The sequence below is a fragment of the Vombatus ursinus genome, unplaced genomic scaffold, assembly GCF_900497805.2.
Source record: "Vombatus ursinus unplaced genomic scaffold, bare-nosed wombat genome assembly UNPS02009173.1, whole genome shotgun sequence".
Lineage (NCBI taxonomy): Eukaryota > Metazoa > Chordata > Mammalia > Diprotodontia > Vombatidae > Vombatus > Vombatus ursinus.
This window is the reverse complement of record NW_020948951.1, coordinates 9,421,906-9,442,307: the sequence shown is the minus strand read 5'-3', so window position 1 is coordinate 9,442,307 and position 20,402 is coordinate 9,421,906. Positions and strand designations below refer to the sequence as shown.

The following is a 20,402-nucleotide window of genomic DNA, read 5'->3' as shown; positions in this document are numbered from 1 at the left end:
CTCAGAGGAAGTCAAAAGTGAAGGAATTATCTTGTTAAGTAGACATGTGGCTTAGGTAGGAGAGAGCAGAAGCTGGAGATGGAAAAGACCTGAGTTCAAATCCTACCTCAGACACTTACTAGCTGTGTGACCCTGAGCAAGTCACTTAACTTCTCTTGTCCTGTTTCCTTGTATATAAAATGGGAATAGTAATAACACCTACCTCACAGAGTTGCTATGAGGAATGTGCTCTTTCTCTCTCTCTCTCTCTCTCTCTCTCTCTCTCTCTGCCCCCCCCCCCCAGTGTGGCATAGGCTAGAGAGTCAGGAAAACTTGGGTTATAGTGCCATTTCTGATGCACACTGGCTACTTATCCCTCTCTATAAATACAACTATTATTATGAGCTTCCCTTCTCATATGTTTCTGTACAGATATGAGTTGGAGTAGATACCCTCTGAGGTCCCTTCCAATTTGGAGATTCTATAACAAACCTCTTTTCTTCTACTCATTAACCCTCAGTCATCTTCAAATATCCTTTGACATCCTCAGCCGTAATTCTGGGTTGATGGAACACAAGTTTTGTCCATGGGTAATATTGCTTATGCCCATCCATCCATCTATTCATCCATGCACAGAAATGTCAAGAACCTCTATTACGTGACATGATGCATGCAGCTCTGAGGGAAATGCTATGAGGGACACAAAAGTGAATAAGGTATGGTCCCTGCCCTCACACAGCTTGCAGTTTAGTGAGAAAGACATTACATGGACACAAATGACTTGAGGTTGTTTTTTTTAAAAATCCGTTAAAAACACCAGTTGCATAAGTAAAGGATAGAGGACACCTGGATTAGTCAGTGATTTATATTAAAAAAAAAAAAGATTTGTGGGTTTTCACTGACCTCAGGCTTGCTGTGAACCAACAGTGTGATGTGGTAACCAAAACAATTCATGTAATCTTAGGCTTCACTGACAGAAGCTTAATGTCCAAAGGGAAGAAGGTTGATAGATAGTCCCAATGCCCTTTATCCTATTAATTATCCTAATTATTTTTGAGGAGAGCAACTATTTGATGTGACTCCAATGGTAGGAAGTCAAGTGCTGGAGATGCAAAGAAAGACAAAAACAGTCCTGTCCTCAAGGAGCACACAATCTAATGGGGGAGATAACATGCAAACATCTCTCTCTCTCTCTCTCTCTCTCCATCCCTCCCCTCCCTCTTGCTTTGTCTCTGTCTCTCTCCACACACACACACACACACACACACACACACACACACACACACAAACTTTATATAGAAAATACAGTTGTGTTATATATAAATATGTTTTATATATTTCTAGGATATAGAAATAATATATTTTACATATATAAAATATATTGTACCTATATACATACATTTATGTGTATATATATCTAAACACACATATGTATATATGTATATATGTATTTCTAATTGGAGGTAATGTCCAAGGGAAAGCACTAGCAGTGGGTTTAGGGACGAGGGAATAGAGAGAGACCAGAAAAATTTTCTTGTAGAAGGAAGGATTTGAGTTGAGTTTTCAAGGAAGCAGAGAAGTTACCAAGAGGCCGATTTTGGCTCGTTAGAAAGACAAGCTTTCTAAGGAACAGAGCTGTCCCTCACTGGCATGGGCTGCCTCGTGAAATAGTAATCTCCCCCTCTCTGGAGGTGTCCCAAGCAGAAGCTGGATGACTGTCTATTCGAGGGCTGTAGAAAGGGCTCCTACACCAGAAAGGAGGGTGAACAATCACTGCTTCCAAATCGCCAACTCCACAGCACATTTTTCCTAGACTGAAAAATGCTCACTGTCAAAAATCTCTACTTTTAAAAGCCTTGAAAGGACTGTACCCTTCTCCTTATCACATGCCTAAGTTTCTTCCTTCTTCCAGGCTCATAGTCTCTGCTGCCCAAGATCCTGAAGAGCCTGAAGAAGTTCGAGATACAACATTTTGATCATTCTCAGCCTAAAGAGTAGCTTAGGTTGGGAAATACTATATTGGACGATGCTCAAGTCCCTTCCAGAATGAACTTTCTGTGTTCTAAGTGCCCTTCTAGATCTGACATCATAGATTCTACATTCGAAGCTGTGTTCCGGCTTTAATAATCTTTGTACTAAAGTACTATCCTGGTCTGATATTCCGTCGTTCTAGAGAAGTTCCCGTTTCCTATTTCTCACAGTTCCAAGCTCCTCTGAAGTCAATGGAGAACTTGGGTGTTGGAGAACAATACCTCCTGTATGTAAGGTTTATCCTGAGCCCACCTGACTCATATTCCAAGATGGTCACAGTGAGGGGAGGCTGGTATCTGGAATGGTGAAGTATGGTCAGAGTTAGAGCTCTCAGGTCAACGTAGGCCAGATGGATCCCATAGTGCCAAACCACTAGGCAGTATTTGCAGCCCACTGCTCCCTGGGAAAATGCCCCAAGTGCCCCCAGTCACATGGCCTAGCGCCCACTGGAGTATTCCCTGCCCTGAATTGGGCCCATCGACTAGAGGCCAGAGGGCCTTAGGCAGCAGGAGGAGCTAGGGAGGGGCTGAGACCAAATGCCCAGGTTGGTTCAAGCCCAATTGGATGAAAGTCCTTGGCTGGGCATCTCCCCAGCTTTGAACGTGTCTGGCTGGTTTTGGGCAAGGGTTATTTCTCAGCCCTTGGCTGGTCCTGAGATGGAGAGACCTCTGGGCAGAGCTGTTCAGAGGTGGCCTGTTTTCTGGCCAATCCCATTCTGGACACCATAGGGATATTCTCCCAGAGACCTGCTGCTTGTCAGTCCTTTCTTGTCTTCCCTGCCCCACCCTCTAGTTCAGCCAGGTGTTACTGGTTGCCTGCTGCCACCTGAAGAGCTTGAGCCAACTTTACTGGCACTGGCTTTTGTTCCACAGGAATCATCCAAAACCTCAGGAGCTGGGGCAGGTGATGGCTTGAGTGATCAAAGCTGGTGATGATTCCATTGTCTGCATAATAACAGTAGCTGACATTTGTATAGTACCCTCTGGTTTACACAGTGCTTTACAAAGCACATCCGCTATCTCTTTCAATCTTCGCAACAGTCCTGTGAGGTAGGTAGCACCAAGACCATTATCCTCATTTTACAGATGAGGAAACTGAGGCACAGAACAGTTAAATGACTTTCCCAAGACCATACTACTCAGTGGCAGAGTGAGGATCCCAAGCCAAAGTCTTCGATTTCCAGATTCAGTGTTCTTTCTAATATAATATAGGGCCACAGCTGAAATATTATGGTCACTTGTAGGTGCTCCCATGTTAGGAGGGACACTGCCAAGCTGGAGCATGTCAAAAGGAGAAAGACTGGGATGGGAGAGGAACTGGGGAAGCCCAGTCACATGAGAATCTGTTGGAGGAATTCAGGATGCTTACCATGAAAAAATCAACAAATGAAATAGCGTTTATTGAGCACCCACTGTGGGCCAGGCACCAGGGCCAAAATCAACCCCTTCCCTCAAAGGGCTTCTATTTTAATGGAAGAGACAACATGGAAAAAATAGATACATACACAATATGTAGAGATAAATAGAAGGTCACTTTGGAGGGGAAGGCACTAGCAGCTGGGACAGCTGGGAAGAGCCTACAACAAATAGTGGGATTTAAGCTGAGTCTTGAAGAAAGCCAGGGGAAAAAAAATAGTTGGCTGTAGCAGGAAGAACATTCTGGGCCTGGAGAACGGCCAGTACAAAGGCATGGAAATGAGAGGTGGAGTGTTGTATGAGAGGAAAACTCAGTAGGTTAATGTGATTGGATTGTAGAAACTGAAAAGGTAAGAATAAAACAGATTATAAAGAGCTTTAAGTATCAAAACAAACAAACAAAAAAATAACTTTACATTTGATCCTGGAGGTAATAGGGAGCCACAGGAATTGGATGGAAGGGTATCACAGTCAGAGCTGTGCTCACTCTGACAGCCTTGTAGAAGTTGGATTGGAGTGGAAAGGTAGTTGAGGCAGAGAGATAACTAACATTTATATAATGCTTTAAGCTTTTCAAGGCACTTTTTATGTTTATGTTTTATGAGTTCATTTGATTCTCAAAGCCACTCTGGGAAGTGGGTGCTATTCTTATCCTCATTTTACAGGTGAAGAAACTGAGGACAAAAGAGGTTAAATAGTAAATGTATGAGGCAGGATTTGAACTCAGGCCTTCCTGACTCTAAGTCCAGAGCTCGATCCATTGTTCCACATAGCTGTGTGAATGGAGAGAGTAGGATGCACGCAAGAGACGTTGGGAAGGAAGAAATGATACTAGTTGGTAACAGATTGGATATGTAGGGTGAGCCAGGATAGGTATTTGATGAGGATGAGCCCTGAAATCTGGGTGACTGATAGGATGGTGGTGTCCTTGACCATAAAAGGGAAGTTTAGAAGACAAGAAGTTTTGAGAGGAAAAAAAATGAGCAGAGAAGAATTAAGGGGAACATGGTTATGGTCATCACACACCAGAAGGGCTGTCCTGGGCGAGAGATTGCAGACTTAGGCCACGTGACTCTACAGGGCAAAAAGAAAGACCTATGGATGGAAGTTATGGGGATTCAGATTTCAGTTCAGTATTAGGAAGAACTTCCTTCCAAGCAGAGCTGGCCGATGGCAGGCTCTAATCCAGGGGTGGGGCACCTGCTCTAACCCCTCTAAGGTCAGGCAGCCGTCTTAGACTAGCTCCCCTCAGCTTCCGGCACAAAGTACTGTATCTAGTAGCTATTCCATCAGTTTTTGTGAAATGATTGAGTGAGTGGACAAAGGAAAAAAGCTGCCTCGAGAGATGATAACTGGTTCCCCATTTTACGGTTATAGATTTAGAGTTCAGAGGGAGCTTAGAAGCCATCTGGTCTTTTGTTGTCTCTCAGTTGTGTCCGACTCTTCATGACTCCATTTGGAGTTTTCATGGCAGAGATAACTGGAATGGTTTGTCATTTCCTTCTCCAGCTCATTTTACAAATGAGGAAACTGAGGCAAACTGGGCTAAGTGAACTTGCCCAGGGTCACATAGCTAGGAAGTGTCTGAAGCCAGATTTGAACTCAGGAAGATGAGTCTTCCTGACTCCAGGCCCAGTGCTCTAGCCACTTCACCACTAGTCTAACCTCTTCCTTTTATAGCTGAGGAAACAGGCCTAGAGAAATCACAGAACTTGCCCACATCCCACAGATGCTAAGTGGTAGTGGGAAAATCTGAGCCAGGTCTCCAAACTCCAGTGTTTTCGCTGCCCAATCCATGTTTCCTCCCTGGAGGTCTCCAAGGTTAAGCAGGAACTTGTGAAGGCATACTGTGGTGGGAATTTCTGTCCAATATGGGTTGGATTCAGTGCACCCTGAAAACCCTACTAACTCTGAGACGCAGTAACCAGACTCTTCTGACAGTGAGATGCACTTTTCTTCTTCTGCCACTTCTTCGTTAGTCATCCTTCGTCATCCTTTTAGAGCCTCCAGTGTATATGAAGAACAGAGGTGCAGATTGCTGGATTGGTCATCAGAGGTCTTGAGTGCAAATTCTGACTCTGCCCATTAACTATCTGTATGACCTTGGACAAGTCACTTAACTCCTCAGGGACCTCCTTTTCCTCATTTATAAAATGAGGAGATTGGACCAAATAGTCTCTAAGGGCTTTTCCAACTTGAAATCTATGATCCTAAGAATCAGGCATGGACTTAAAAAGATTGTCAAGGGAAGACAGAGTGCATGTTATGGGCCCCACAAAGGGAACACACAATAACTCCAGCCTGGGGTGACCAGGGATGGCTTCTTAGAGGAAATAGGACTTGACCTGAATGAAGGGGGTTATCTAGGGTGAAGGAGAGGCCAAGACAAGGAGGTAGGACTGAGTTTTCCACGTTTAGGGAACAAGGAGTTTGGCTAGGAGTGGAAGTTTTGCATAGGGGAGGGTAACAGAATTAGTGTCATCCCTTCTGAGACTGCAAAGGTAAAGGTAAAGAACGCCCATATTGTGGAAGCCAAGGATTTTTAAAGGTGGAGTGGAAAAAGTACAGTGTTGTCAGAAGGCCTGGGTTCATGTCTCAGCTCTGGCCCATTCCAGCTTTGTGACTTTGGACAAGTCATTGCATCTGGGGAGTGCCATCTCAGTTGCAATTTCTTTACCTATAAAATGGGAATAATAATACTTTCACCACCTACCTCACAAGGGAGTTGTGGGAATCAGTGAGATAAAGGATATAAAGTGTTTTATAAACCATACAGCTCTATTTATAATTAGTCTGAGGACCTGCTGTGGTAGTATCACTCTGGTCTCCTGCTGCTTAGATTGTCACAATTAAGAGAGACAAGAGGGTATAACTTTTTAAAAAAAACTTTTATTTTTTTCCAATTACATGTAAAAGCACTTTTAAACATACATTTTTTCAAAATTTTGAGGTCCAAATTCTCTCCTACCCTCCTTCCCCTCCCCCCTCATGAGAAGGCAAGCAATCTGATACGGGTTAAACATGTGCAGTCATGCAAAACATATTTCCATGTTAGTCATATTGTGAAAGAAAATACAGACCCCTCCCCAATAAAAATGCCAAGAAAAATAAAGTTTTTAAAAAAAGCATGCTTCAGTCTGCACTCAGACTCCATAAGTTCTTTCTCTGGAGGTAGATAACGTTTTTCATCGTGGGTCCTTCAGAATTATCTTAGATCATTGTATTGCTGAGAATAGCTAAGTCATTCACAGCTGATCATCATACAATATTGCTTTTACTATGTACAATGTTCTCCTGGTTCTGCTCACTTCACTTTGCATCAGTTCATGTAATTCTTTCCAGGTTTTTCCTTAAAGCATCCTACTCTTCATTACTTATAATACAATAGTATTCTATCATAATCATATACCGAAACTTGTCCATCTATTCTTCAATTGATGGGCATGCCCTCAATTTCCAATTCTTTGCTATCACAAAAAGAGCTACTATAAATATTTTTGTACTTATAGGAATTTTTCCTTTTTAAAAAAATCTATTTGGGATACAGACCTAGTAGTTGTATTGCTGGGTAAAAGTATACACACAGTTTTATAGTCCTTTGGGTATAAAAATTCCAAATAGCTCCCAGAATGGTTAGATCAGTTCACAACTTCACCAACAGTACATCAGTGTCTCAATTTTCCCACATCCCTTCCAACATTTGTTATTTTCCTTTTCTGTCATGTTAGCCAACCTGATCAGTATTAAATGTCCTCAGAGAATAACAGGGTATAGCTGACCAAGCACTACACTTGGATTCTAGAGACCCAACACAACACTCCAGATGTAGTCTGAACAGGGTATAATATAGTGGGATTATCAATTCCCTTGCTCTTGATATTATGCTTCTATTAATGCAACCTATCACATTCTTGACTCATATGTATCAGAAGTACGCTGGAGGCAGCTAGTATCAGCTTTGAGAGCCAGTTGTTAAATTTTCAGTATGAGTATTTACACTTTGGAAATCAACAAATGCTACAAATCAGGCTTGAGCTGTTGTTTTGTTGACTATCACCGTAGACTAAAGAAAATGATAGAAAAAATGTTTATAATGCAGATTCAACTTAAAAATGTGTCAAGTATACAATTTCCTCCTAAGAAAACCAGCTGTTAAACATTGCCAGTATACCCCTGTTCATACTGAGCCTGTAGTCCGTTAAAACTCCCAAATATTTTTCACAAAAGCAGTCACCCTAGTTACATTTCCATCCTATACTTGTGCCATTCGTTTTTTGAACCGAAGTGCTGAACTTTACATTTATCCTAATTAAGTTTTATTTTGCTGGAATCAGTCCACTGTTCTAAATCAGGGGTAGGGAAGCTGCGGCCTTGAGACCACATGTGGCCCCAGGCCCTCAAATATGGCCCTTTGACTGAATCCAAGCACTTGAGGACCTAGAGGACCACTTGTGGCCTTGAAGGCGCAGGTTTCCCACCCCTGCTCTGAACTGTTTAAATCCTTTTGTATTATCATTAGACTTGTTTGCTCTTGCTCTTCTTGTGTCATCTTCAGATTTGATAAGCATGCCATAGGGTCATAGATTTAGTTAGAAGGGACCTTAGAGGACCATGGGATCAGAGAGTTGGGGGATTTAGAATTGGGGTGAAGCTCAGAGGTCATTAAGTCCAACGCCCTCATTTTATAAATGACAAAACTGATTGGAAAAGAGGTTAAGCAATTTGCCCAGAATCACAAAGATAATGTCTGGCATAGAACTCAAACTCAGGTTAGCCCATCAGTTAACAAGCTTTTATCAAGTGCTTACTATATGTCAGGTACTATACTAAGCACTGGGGATATTAAGAAAGACAAAAAGACAGTCCCCATTTTCAAAGTGCTCCCATTCTAATAAGGAAAATATGCAAAAAACCCCACCCCATACATACAAGATAAGACAGAATAAATGAAATGTCATCTCAGAGGGAAGAGACCAGCAAGGGGTGAGGGGGAGATGAGAGAGAAGAATGGGAAAGGCCTTCTGAAGAAGGTAAGATTTGAGCTGAGTATTGAAGAAAGCCAGGGAAGCTAGAGGTGGAGACAAGAGGGGAGAGAAAAAGCCCAGGCTTGGGATATGGACAGTGAAAAGGCAGAGAGTCAGGAAAGGGAGTGTCTTGTGCAAAAAATAACAACGCCTAAAAAGGGTCATGAAGAGTCAGACATGATTGAAAACAAAACAACTAAACAACAACAACAACAACAAAATCCTCTGCATAGAGATAATAATTGAATCCATGGGTGCTAATGAGATCTTCCTGTACACACTATCTATACTTTCTTCTAGGTCATTGATAAAATTGTTAAACAACACAAGACCAAGGACAGGTCCCTGGGGCATGCCACTTCCAGGCCTCCCTCCAAGCTGATATCGACACTTAATTGCTATTCTTTTAGTCCAGCCATTTAATCGCTTTTGAATCAATCTCATTATATTATTACTTAGCCCATATCTCTCCTTTTTGTCTATGTATATAGCATTTGACAGTCAAATCCCATGCATTGCTGAAATCTAGGTATGTTAGGTCTGTAACACACCCCTGGCCTAGTCTCTCTGAAGACATACTAGCTCCTAGTGATTACTGCTTCCCTTTCTAAATGTTCACAAACCATCCCTTTAATTATTTATTTTAGAGTTTTCCCAGGTACTAAAGTCAAGCTCACTGACTAATAGTTTAAAAACTCTTCTATTTAAAAAAACAACAACAACAGGACTTTTGCTTATATCTCCAACCTTCAGCTAGGTGGAAAGAGTGCTGAGTCTAGAGTCAGGAAGAACTGAGTTCAAATTCAGCCTCAGACTTGCTAACTTTGTGCCCCTAGACAAATCACTTAACCTCTGTCTGCCTCAGTTTCCTCAACTGTAAAGTGGGGATCATAATAATACCTACCCCACAGGGTTATTGTGAAGCTCAACTGAGATAAAATCTATACAGCACTTAACACAGTGCCTAGCACATAGTAGTTACTTAACATATGCTTTTCCCCCTTATTCCCTTCACTCACATTCTCCATAGTATTTTAAAGGTCACTGATAGTAGGTCAGCAATCCTATCTCTCAGTTCTTTGGGCATATAGTTTATTCATGCCTGATTATCTAAAATCAATGAGGGCAACTATGTGTTTCACTTATCATTTCCTCACTTATGTTGGGTTTCATCTCTGTTAACCATTTTTGTGCCTTCCTTCTGAGTCCAAAGACCATTCTTCTTGAGAACTGGATTAGAACCATGACTTGGTCTCTTGTGACTTTGGGCAATTCATTACTCTTCATATGCCTCAATTCCTTCACCTGTAAAATAATACTTTATCTACCTCACATGGATTGTTGTGCGAAAAGCATTTGATAAACCTTAAGCTGCTATGGACAAAGTAATAATGGTGGTGTGGTGATGGTGGTTATCATCATTATCTCCCGAGGTTATTTGGGGAATCAAATTAGAGAAGGCATGTAAAGGTACTTCGTAAACTTTAAATCGATAAATTGAGCCTTTAGCCAAAAGCTCAGAATCTAGTAGGGAAGATAAAGCATATTCATCAGTAACTGTAACACAAGCCAGAATGTAATGAGTACATAAGAGAGGGACAGCCGGTGCTTTGAGAGGTCAAGAATTCTAAAGTGAGAAGGCCCTGCAGAAAACATCTAGTACAACCCTTCCTCAAAGTATGAGTTCTACATACACCATTCATTGGATGTAATCATCCAGTCTCTGCATACCTCTAATGGTGGAAGCTCCCTATTCCCTTAGTTTACCTCCGACAATGTCTGGACAGCTCTCACAGTTAGGAAGGTCCTCCTTATAAAGGATAGAAATCTGTATTGCTATACCTGCTACCTACTGCTCCTGGTCCTGCCCTCAGAGGTCAAGTAGAATAACCATAATCCCTCTTCCTCATGACTTCCCCTCAGACAGTTGAAGACAGAAACAGCCAGGTGGAGCAGTGGATAGAGCACTGGGCTTGGGATCAGGAAGACTCATCTTCATGAGTTCAAGCTGGCCTCAGACACTTACTAGCTGTGTGACCCTGGGTGAGGCACTTAACTCTGTTTGCTTTGGTTTCCTCATATGTAAAATGAGCTGGAGACAGAAATGGCAAACCACTCCAGTATCATTGCCAAGAGAATCCTAAATGGGGCCATGAAGAGTCAGACACAACTGAAAGGACTGAACAACAAATATGAAGACAGACGGTCATGTCTTCTTTGGGTCTTTTCTCCTTTTGGTTAAGAACCCCCCATTCCATTACTTGATCCTGTAATGGCATGGTCTCTAATCCCCTCACAATCCTCCAAGTTACCCTCCATAAGAGAGGTGAGGATATGGACTGGAGACCAACTAGGAAGGCTTCAGGGAGCAGGTACCATTTGAGCTGCACTTTGAAGGACCAGGAAGACAAATAGAGATCATAGACTCACAGAAAGTTAGTACTGGAAAGAACTTTAGAGATCATCTAGTAGATGCCTTCATTTTACTGTTGAGAAAAGTGACTTTCAAAGGATGGAAGTGACTTGACCAAGGTCATGTAGCGAGAAAGTGGCAGAGACTGGATTCAAACCAGGTCTACTGGTCCAAACGGAGTGCTAGTTCCATCATATCACCGTTCCCTGAGGGGTGAGGAATGGGTCAGAGGCAGACGGGAAGTGGTAGAGAGAATGGGGAGGGGAATTCTGGGTGAAGGGAACAGCTGTACCAAAGATTCTGATGCAGGAAAGCATCGGACACATTTGAGAACAGGCCCCTGGGATAAGGAGAGAATGTTGTATGGACATGCATGCAGAAAATGATGTGCTCTGTCCCCAAAACCTCATATACCTTTTAGAATAGGGGTGTACCTTCATTTGGTCCAGCTAGGAAGTAAGGAATGGTCTTTCTTCCAATGAGATTGACCTGGCTACCCCTTACCCTGTCCCTCTTGTTGGAGCAGGGAAGAAGACTGAGAAAAAGGAAGTAGATCTGGGCCTCTGATCCAAGCTGCTCTAGAAACCAATAATGCTGAGCTCAGCGTCTGCTCATGGCTCAAGGAGGCTGATTATTTTTAGATAAGATGAAGGCAAGGGGATCACATAGTGTGTGTGTATGTGTGTGTGTGTGCTCCTGATGAGAGCTGGTGCAGGCAGTTGTTGAAGGGGGGAGGCCAGAGCCCAGCAAGGATCTCCTGCCCCGTGTTTCTGACCCCTGAAATGGGAAGGGACACTCGTGGAACATGTTGCAAGGTGTGTATCCTGGACCAGTCTGATCTCCAGATGCAGAGAGGTGACTTTTGTGGGGCAGGTGGGGATGGAGGCTTGAGGGGTGCCCATCACCCCTTGGTGGGGTGGAATGGAGAACACCTAGGCTGAGATTCTGTGATAAGGAGTTACACAGTAGCTGGGCAAGGCTAGGGAGAGGAAGGAGTGAAGAAGACAGACCTGGGCCCCTGCATTGGCTCATGGGTAACTTTGCAGGAGATGAGGGCACAATGGATAGCTGAAAGCTTTGCGGAAGAGAAGGCTGATGTGTGCCCTCTCAGCAAACAGGTACCTATCTAACTCATAGACTCATGCAATGTCAGAGCTTGAAGGGCCCTCAGACATAGAATGTTGGAGTTAGGAGGGACCTTAAAATATAGAATGTAAAGAGCTAGAAGAGAATCATAGAATCATGGAATTTCTTAATTGAAAGATTCGTTGGCTGTTATCTGTTCCACCCTTCTATTTTAGCATTCAAGGCTCAGATGGAGAAAGTAAATTGCTTTGGAGTTAATAGCTGAACTGGGTCTAGACCCCAGATCTTCTGGCTATCCGTCCAATGCTTTTTCCACAACAGGAAACTCTCTCACATGGGACTGGAAGGGACCTTAGAGACTGCTTCTGATTCTTCCCATGATTTTGTGCCATTCAGTTGCATGGTTCCTTAGAAAGTGCCTAGGACTGGTAGGAAGGAAACCTGGGTTCCAACTCTGCCACTAATTCTTGTTATGACTGTGGGTTGATAAGTCACCACCCCTTTCTGGGCCTCAGTTTCCTCAAATATAAAATATGGAAATTGGACTACATGTCCTCAAAAGTCCCTTCCACTTTTGACCTTCTGTATCCTCTTGTCTTGTCCAACCTGATCATTTTACATGCACATGTGCATCTGTGCCGGAGCATGAGTATGTCCTGTGTGTATGTGAATTCATCCATGTGTTCAATGTGTACTGAATGGATGTATGTACACAGGGGGCAGGCATACTCTGAGATACATGCCCACAGCCCCCTAACGAATCAGATGCTACCTGTGTCCAAATGGGTAGGTTTCTTAATCTCTCAGCCCCAGTTTGTTCATCTGTAAAATGGGAATAATGACATATTCTGCAGCACTTAACCTCACAGGGCTGTTGTAAAGAACAAATGAGATCATGTGTATAAAACACTTTGGAAACTTTGCAGCATTTCATCAGTTATTATTACTACCTTGAGAAACACACAGTTGATGCTTGGACCAGAGAGCCAGGGGAGAGGAGAATGACTCAGAGCTTCCTTCCTGCCCATGAGTACATGTGTGTGCTCCATCTCCCTCCAGCTGCTGGTGCTTTCCTACTGAACTTACCTTGTATTTACTTGGCATATTTTGAATATACTTATATGTGTCCCAAAAGTCTTAGTACTATTTCAAGATTGAATTTAAAGTAAGCTTTAAATTAAAACTCATAACTGAACTTTTGAGATGCCCTGTATATATGCCTATGGGTTTCCTCAACAGAGTGTTAGTTCCTCAAGGGTGGGGACTATTTTTTTCCTTTGTATCCTCAGCACCTAACACAGTACTTGACACATAGCAGGTGCTCAGTAAGAGTTTATTGATTGGCTGATTGATCAATCACCACCCTCTCTCCCTACACCAGCAAAGGTCGGGCATTTTGGAAGGTAATGTGTGGCCACGTGGTAGGGTGGAATGAGTTCCAGACTTGGAGTCAGGAGACCTGGGTTTGCATGCAGGCTCTGCCACTCTCTAGTTGTGTGAACTTGGGCAAGCCTCTTCATCTCTTTGGGCCTCAGTTTCCACATCTGCAAAATGGGGACAGCAGTACTTGCCAACACTCACCTCAAAGGGTGAGTGGGAGAAACACTCTCTGTAAAGTTTCCAGCACTAAAGATGATTGGAGTTATTATGATTCCTGGTGTCCTCCAGGGTCCAGGAACCCTCTGGGCGGTTGAAAGCAGGAGGAGGATAGAAAAGAAAGGAGGGAGGAGGCTCAGCATAAGCCAGGCCTGGTTAAAGGCGCCACTGGGCCGGAGGTCGGGAGCTTCCTTGATTCCGGGCAGCCGGCAGGCGGGTGCTGGGGAGGTGAGGGAGCCCATTTATCACCATCTGGGCGGGAGAGGGAGCTCTGGCGGGCAGGCAGAGGCCGCCGAGACTGTCCATTAACTCAGCAAATCAGATTACGTCAGGGAGCCATTAGTGTAAGGCTGTCACCATGGCAACGGGCCCAGCACTCCGACCCTGCCTGGTCACCAGCTATTAACTTTTTAACCATCTGTGGTAGGGGATGGTCTTTCCCCATCACCAAACCCCGCATATAGGTTCACCATCCCAACTCCATCCCCAAATGGGGGCCAGGCTATCACCTTCCCACCTGCTCCTATCTGGCATCTGGAATGGGGCAGGATTCCCTCAAGAAGCCAAGAGATCAGACTGGGCAATTAGGATGCCTTCCCCAGAGGGAAGAAAGAAGTGGATTGGAGGGAGGTCAATCATAGCAAGAGAGGCAAGCTGGGAATGTCCAAAGGATGCCCAGCTGGGAGCAGAGGGCTCTGAACCTGGAATCAGGAAGACAGCTCAGACACGTACTAGCTATGTGATCCTGGCCAAGTCTCTTGTCTTTTCTCTGATTGAGTTTCCTCATCCGTAAAATAAGAGATTGGGACTCTTTGGTCTCTAGGGCGCTTTCCAGCTCTAAATCTATGATCATCTAGGATTGGAACCCATGAGGTTGGCACCTAAGCTACTCCAGGGGAATAGGGATGGACAGGTGGGCAGCTCTGGGGCCAGCTGGTAGAGACATGCTAGAAAGTGCTCTCGACTGGAAGTCAAGAGATTAGAGTTTCACTCTCTGTTCTCTCACTTGGTATATTCGTGACTGTGGGGAGTCACTTGACCCAAACCTCAGTTTCTTCATTTGTATACAGATAAATGAAGGATTTGTGATTTTAGCAGTGGGTGGAAACTCTTAGAGTAGGAGGTCCCTCCACCCAAGCAAACCAAAACCAGTCAGTGGCTTAGTGAATAAGTCTTTGGAAAGTTGTCTGAATCATAGTGGTTCAGTGTCTTGCCCTGGGGTTACACATCCACTGAAAGGTAAGATTTGAATGCAGGTCTTCCTAATTCTAAGCCCAGCACTCTATCCATTAATGCCTCTTTTTCTTCTCATCTATAAAATAGAGATCATAGATTCATAGATTTATTTGCTTTACCTATCTTAAAAGGTTGTTGTGGGGGGTCAAACAAGATAATGTGTATAAAAGTGCTTTGAAAATTTAAGTGCTAAAAAATGTGACACTTTATTATTGTTATTATTCCTTGTGGCAAACATAGGGGGAAAGGAGTTTTCAATGCCATGTCTCTCTTCTCTCATTTCAGACTCAGAGCAGAGCAGCAGCCCCCGGGCAGGAATGGGCTCTGACCAAGAAGACAGTAAGCCCATCACACTGGGTAAGTGGAGGAACGAGGACATCAGGGACAGGGAGAGGGCAAGACACCTGGTGCTCCTCACTTGCTGTATGTAATCCCAGGCATGACATTTGCTCGTGCTTTGCCTCAATTTCCTAGGTAATCTTTAAGGGCCATTCTAACCTATGATGTATTAGAAAGAGCACAGGATTGGGAATCAGAGGATCTGGGTTCAAATTCCCAGCTTTGCTACTTATTGCCTGTGTGACCTTGGGCAAATCATTTTATCTCCCTATGCCTCAGTTTCCCCTATTCTTTAGGGTCTTATATAGCTCTATCTAAATTCTATGATCCTGTAATGATAAAAATATCTCTAAGAGGCCCCAGTCCTTGGAAAACAAATTAATCCTTCCCCCCTCTAGAGTCTCAGTGATCTGAACCTGGCCTGCCCCAGTCTTCTACCCCCAGGTTAGTGATGAAGTCTGAGTCTCTCTGTCTTGTTATTTGCAGTCATTTATGAGACAGTGTGAAAGATATGGAGGTGGATAAGCCTTTGCCCCTGCCTTCAGGGAGTAGAAGGGGACTAGTGTACAACACAGTATATGACCAAAGGCAGGATAGATATTGCTGAAGTAAAGGTGTGAACAAGTGGGAAGTCGAGGGGCAGGTTCATTAGTGTTTAGCTTTCTAGACACAGCAGACACTGGCTATAACCCTAGGTGGCCATATGACCCAGTGGTTAGTAAGCAGCTTGGCAGACCCCTGTGGTTGGAGGTTCCAGGGCCCCAATCATCTCCTCCCTCCCTATCGCCCAACATGTCCTCTGCCAGCAAGAATCCACAAATCCCAAACCACCACACTTCTGGTTCACAAATGTCAGAGCTGGAAGGAACCTTAAAAAACATTTAGTACAACCCCTTCATTTGACAGGAGAGGAAACAGCCCCACAGAGGGGAAGCAACAAGGCCAAGGTCGCACAGATATATGTGGCTGGCTGGCTGATCCAAGATTCTGACTCCCAAGTCCAGGGCCGATTTCACTACTCCCACTGGCTGCCTTTGTCCACTCCACAAAGAAACTCCCCTTGGACTCAGCCTGTCAGGCAGAGGAAGTCAAGTCCCACCCCCTCCCTCCCCGGCCAGGGAGTCCTCCAGAGAGAGAGCGCCTGTCCACTGCAGAAACAGGAAATCCTGGGCCAGGGAGAGGCCAACGCAGAGGAAGGAGGGAGGGAGGGAGGGAGGGAGGGACCAAGGGAGCTGGTGGCTGGGTAGGCAGTAAGAGGGGAAATGCTTTGGTTGCAGTGGGACAGCTGGGGACAGGCTGCCAAGAGGAAACTGCTGGCAGGCCTTGGTGGGGGGGGAAGAGGGCCAGTAGTCACTTCTCCCTCAGCCAGTGCCAGACTCAGTACCTCCTCACACCCACCCCTAGCCTATGGCCCTGCCTGACCCCTTGTAGAGGGAGGGCATCCTACTCATATTGGCCCAGGACAAGAGTGAAGGATCCCCCTGGTCCCAGGAGGGAACTGGAAACCAGTCCACTGGGGGGGGGGGTGTTGAAGGAACTGGCGATATTTAGCCTAGAGAGGAGACTTAAGGAAAAGAAAACCAAACTTTCTAACAATTTGAGTGATCCATCAGTAGAATGGACTGCATGAAGACCTCATGAATTCTCCTCACCCCCCACTCCACCTCCATCATTAAGGTGGTTTGGGATTTGTGGATTCTTGCTGGCAGAGGACATGTTGGGTGACAGGGAGAGAGGAGATGACTGGGGCCCTGGAACCTCCAACCACAGGGGTCTGCCAAGCTCCTTACTAACCACTGGGTCACATGGCCACCTAGGGTTATAGCCAGTGTCTGCTGTGTCTAGAAAGCTAAACACTAATATCTGGAGGGCTGTTATGTGGAAGAAGAATTATATTGCTTCTGGTTGGCCCCAGAGGGAGGAGCAATGAGGAGGAGTTAGAGAGAGACAGATTTAGGCTTCCTATAAGAAAAGAAAACCAAACTTCCTAACAATTTGAGTGATCCATCAGTAGAACGGGACTGCAGTAAGAGATCATGAGTGTTCCTCACCCCCCACTCCACCCCCATCATTATTGTTGGTCTTTAAGCAGAGCTGGCTGACCACTTTGAGGCTGGGAGGGAATTGTAGAAGGGATTCCTGGTCAGGTTTATGAGCTGGACTAGATGGTCTCTGGGGCCCCTTCCAACTTGGAGTGAATGCATTGAGAGAAGAGAACATTCTAACACCATGAAGTCCTGCCTTAGGTCACTTGGTCAATAAGGATTTACCCGAGTAGCCCAGGGATCTGCTCTGCCCAAGAGACAGAAGACCTCAGCACTCAGGGAACTGCTGTTGAGCTGAAAAGCTGTTACAATGCCTGGGTGTTAGACTGTGGTACAAATGACAGCTGGACACTATGGTAGATGGAGCACCGGACCTGGAGTCAGGAAGACTGCCTCAGATACTTCTTGGCTATGACTCTGGGCAAGTCACTTAACCTTTGCTTCCACTTCCTCACCAGGGAAATGGAGATAAGAATAGCACCTGCCTCCCAGGTTGTTGTGAGGATTAAATGAAATAATATTAGTGAAGTGCTTTGCAAATCTTAAAGTACTATATGAGTGCTGGCTATTATTATTACAAGAGGAGCCCAGAGGGGCAGCTAGGTGGTATAGTGGATAGAGCACCAGCCTTGGGGTCAGGAGGACCCAAGTTCAAATCCAGCCTCAGACACTTATTAGCCGTATGACCCTGGGCAAGTCACTTAACCCTGATTGCCTTAAAAAAAAAAAAAATGAGTCCAGAGAAGGAGGAGGCCGCTGTTGAACAACTTAGGGCAATCAGAGAGGCCTTTCTGGTGGAGGTGGAGGTTGGGCACTGAAGGATGGGTTCGATGGAGAGGACAAAGCATTCCAAGATTAAGATCAGTATATACTTTTGGAAGCAGGACTAAGTCTGGTGTATATTGGGTGGAAGTGACCAAGGGGACTAACTGGAGAGGGCCCATCTATGTGGACTGGAGTAGATGAAAGGTTGGAGATGGGGAGATGGTGCCAGAAGTTCGTAGGCTCTAGATGATACATCCTGGATTACATAGGGACTGTAAGAACGGTGAGGAGGAGAGAAAACTATTTTGAGACATTTCGAAGGAAGAAATGAGAGGACAGAATTCTGAGACAGACTGAATAAAGGAAATGAAGAGGACAAAGGAAAGGGAAGAAAGGTCAGAGTCAGTCGGTCAGTAAGTATTTATCAAGTGCTTACTAGTACCAGGCATGGTGCTAAGCACTGGGGCTCCAAAGATGGCCAAAGCATGGGCTTTGCTTCACGGAGCTCAGAGTCTAAAGGGAAAGACAATATGTAAACAACTACGCACATACAAGTGTCCATACAGGGATTTGCAGTTTCCCCGGGCCCTGGGAGAATGATATGATCACTGGCACTGATGGTGGAAATTAGAAGAATGTATTTTCAGAGACGGTAATGACATGAGTTGGAGATGCCAGGACATACAGAGGGAGATGTCCTGCAGGAATGTTTAAACATGGGACCTGGGCTTAAGAGAAACAAGGCCAGAAATGAAGTATGGGAGTCATTGAAAAGAGGAGAAAGCTGAAGAAGACAGTGGATGAGGTCTTCCAGGGAGTCTGAGGAAAACCCATAGTTAGAGGACAAGACAGACCATCCCTAAGGAATCTAGGGAGCAGGAAATGGGACATTCTTAAGGAGCCTCTGGACAATCTAGGATTAGAAATGTGAAAAGGGGCAGTGGAGGGGTGGAGTGGGGAGAGACGGTATCTAGGAAGGATGAGTACAGACTGTCTCTAGGAGGGCCATCCACAGGTGGTAATGGAGGTGCCCAGAACAATACCTAAGGGATGCTGGGACAAAGCATAAATTTAGGGAGTCAGACAACTGCTGCCCCCTGGTGGAGAAAATTGGGGGGGAGGGGACATACACACACACACACACACACACACGAAACCTTAACCATCTCCCCTGACCATCTATAGCACGTGGGCCTTATGCCCAACCACAGTCCATTGGTATATGTGTTGCATCACCCCCACCCTACCCCCAAGGGCATTTGGAGGGATTGCTCAATGTGTCTCCAATGACCATGAGGGATGGGGTAGAGTTAAAAGGGGAATTGGTAAAAGGAGGAAAAAGAAGAGGGCTCTAATCCTGATTTAACCTGATAGCCTATATGATGAGGCAGGTCCATAATCTCTCAGGACCTTCATTTCCAGCCTATAGAATGAGTGAAAATGAATCTCTCCAGGGTACATGGAGATGATGTACTAGAAGTGGCACGCTGGAGTAGAACCCAGATCTTAACACAGTGCCTAGGGGAGACAGCATAGCCCAAAGGGGAAGGCAGGTGACAAGAATCAGAAGACCCCAGTATCCCCTATGTGACCTTGAACAAGTCCTTCATCTTCTCTGAGCCTCAGTTTCCAAACCTACATAGTCAAGATTATCTCTAAGGTGTCTGCTAGCTCTGACATTCTACGTTCTCAGGTCCTTTCCAGATCCTTTCTGGCCAAGGTATGTGGCCCTTCCTGCTGCAGGCAGATGGGGGAGATCAACCCAAGGCTGTTTCACTCCTGGGATTCTTTGAAGGATGAACAAAAGGATAAACAGGACGAGGTGCTGGAACCAGAGGCTCCTCATCCCAACCCACACAGTGCCTTCCTCCCTCTGACTGGCCACTGTCTCTCTTTCTTCACAGACACCACAGACTTCCAGGAAAGCTTTGTTACATCTGGGGTCTTCAGTGTCACGGAGCTCATCCAAGTCTCCCGGAGTGAGTCATTGCCCAGCCCCCAGCACCCATTTGTGCACTGACCCTGCTCTAACCCATGGGACTCAATGAAGGGATGGGGTCTCAGGAAGGAGATGGGTTTGGGGAAGGACTTTTCAGTGAGGAGGGTGGGGTTCAGTGAAGGGTTGGGGGCTCATTGAGGCAGGTTCAATAAGGGGATGGGGGCTGAGTGAGAAAGGTAGTCAGCTCAGTGAGGGAACAAAGAGGAGATACAGGAATGTGGTCTCAGGGAAGGAATGTGGGCACGTGGAAGTGATGAGAATTCAGGAAAGGGATGGAGCTCAATGAGGAGGTAGGAGTTTGGTGAGCCAGTGGGAGCTTAGTCAAGGCATGAGGGTCCAATGAGAGGATAGGGGCTTAGTGAGAGGGACGGCAGGCATGATGAGGGATAGCGGTTCAGTTAGAGGGACAGCAGGCTTGATGAGGGATAGGGGTTCAGTGAGAGGGATGGAAGGCTTAATGAGAGAACAGGGGTT

The 20,402-nt window shown here is 45.1% G+C and overlaps 1 protein-coding gene across 8 annotated transcripts in view; it reads left to right on the top strand.

Moving 5' to 3' along the window:
• Positions 1-20,402, top strand: part of NFIC (nuclear factor I C) — a 133,494-nt gene that overhangs the window by 82,887 nt on the left and 30,205 nt on the right. For all 8 annotated transcript variants that reach the window (XM_027850948.1, XM_027850949.1, XM_027850952.1 and 5 more), the window contains exons 3-4: positions 15,066-15,137; positions 19,834-19,908. In XM_027850948.1, the coding sequence (XP_027706749.1) occupies positions 15,066-15,137; positions 19,834-19,908 (147 nt within the window). The remainder of the gene's footprint in view (positions 1-15,065; positions 15,138-19,833; positions 19,909-20,402) is intronic.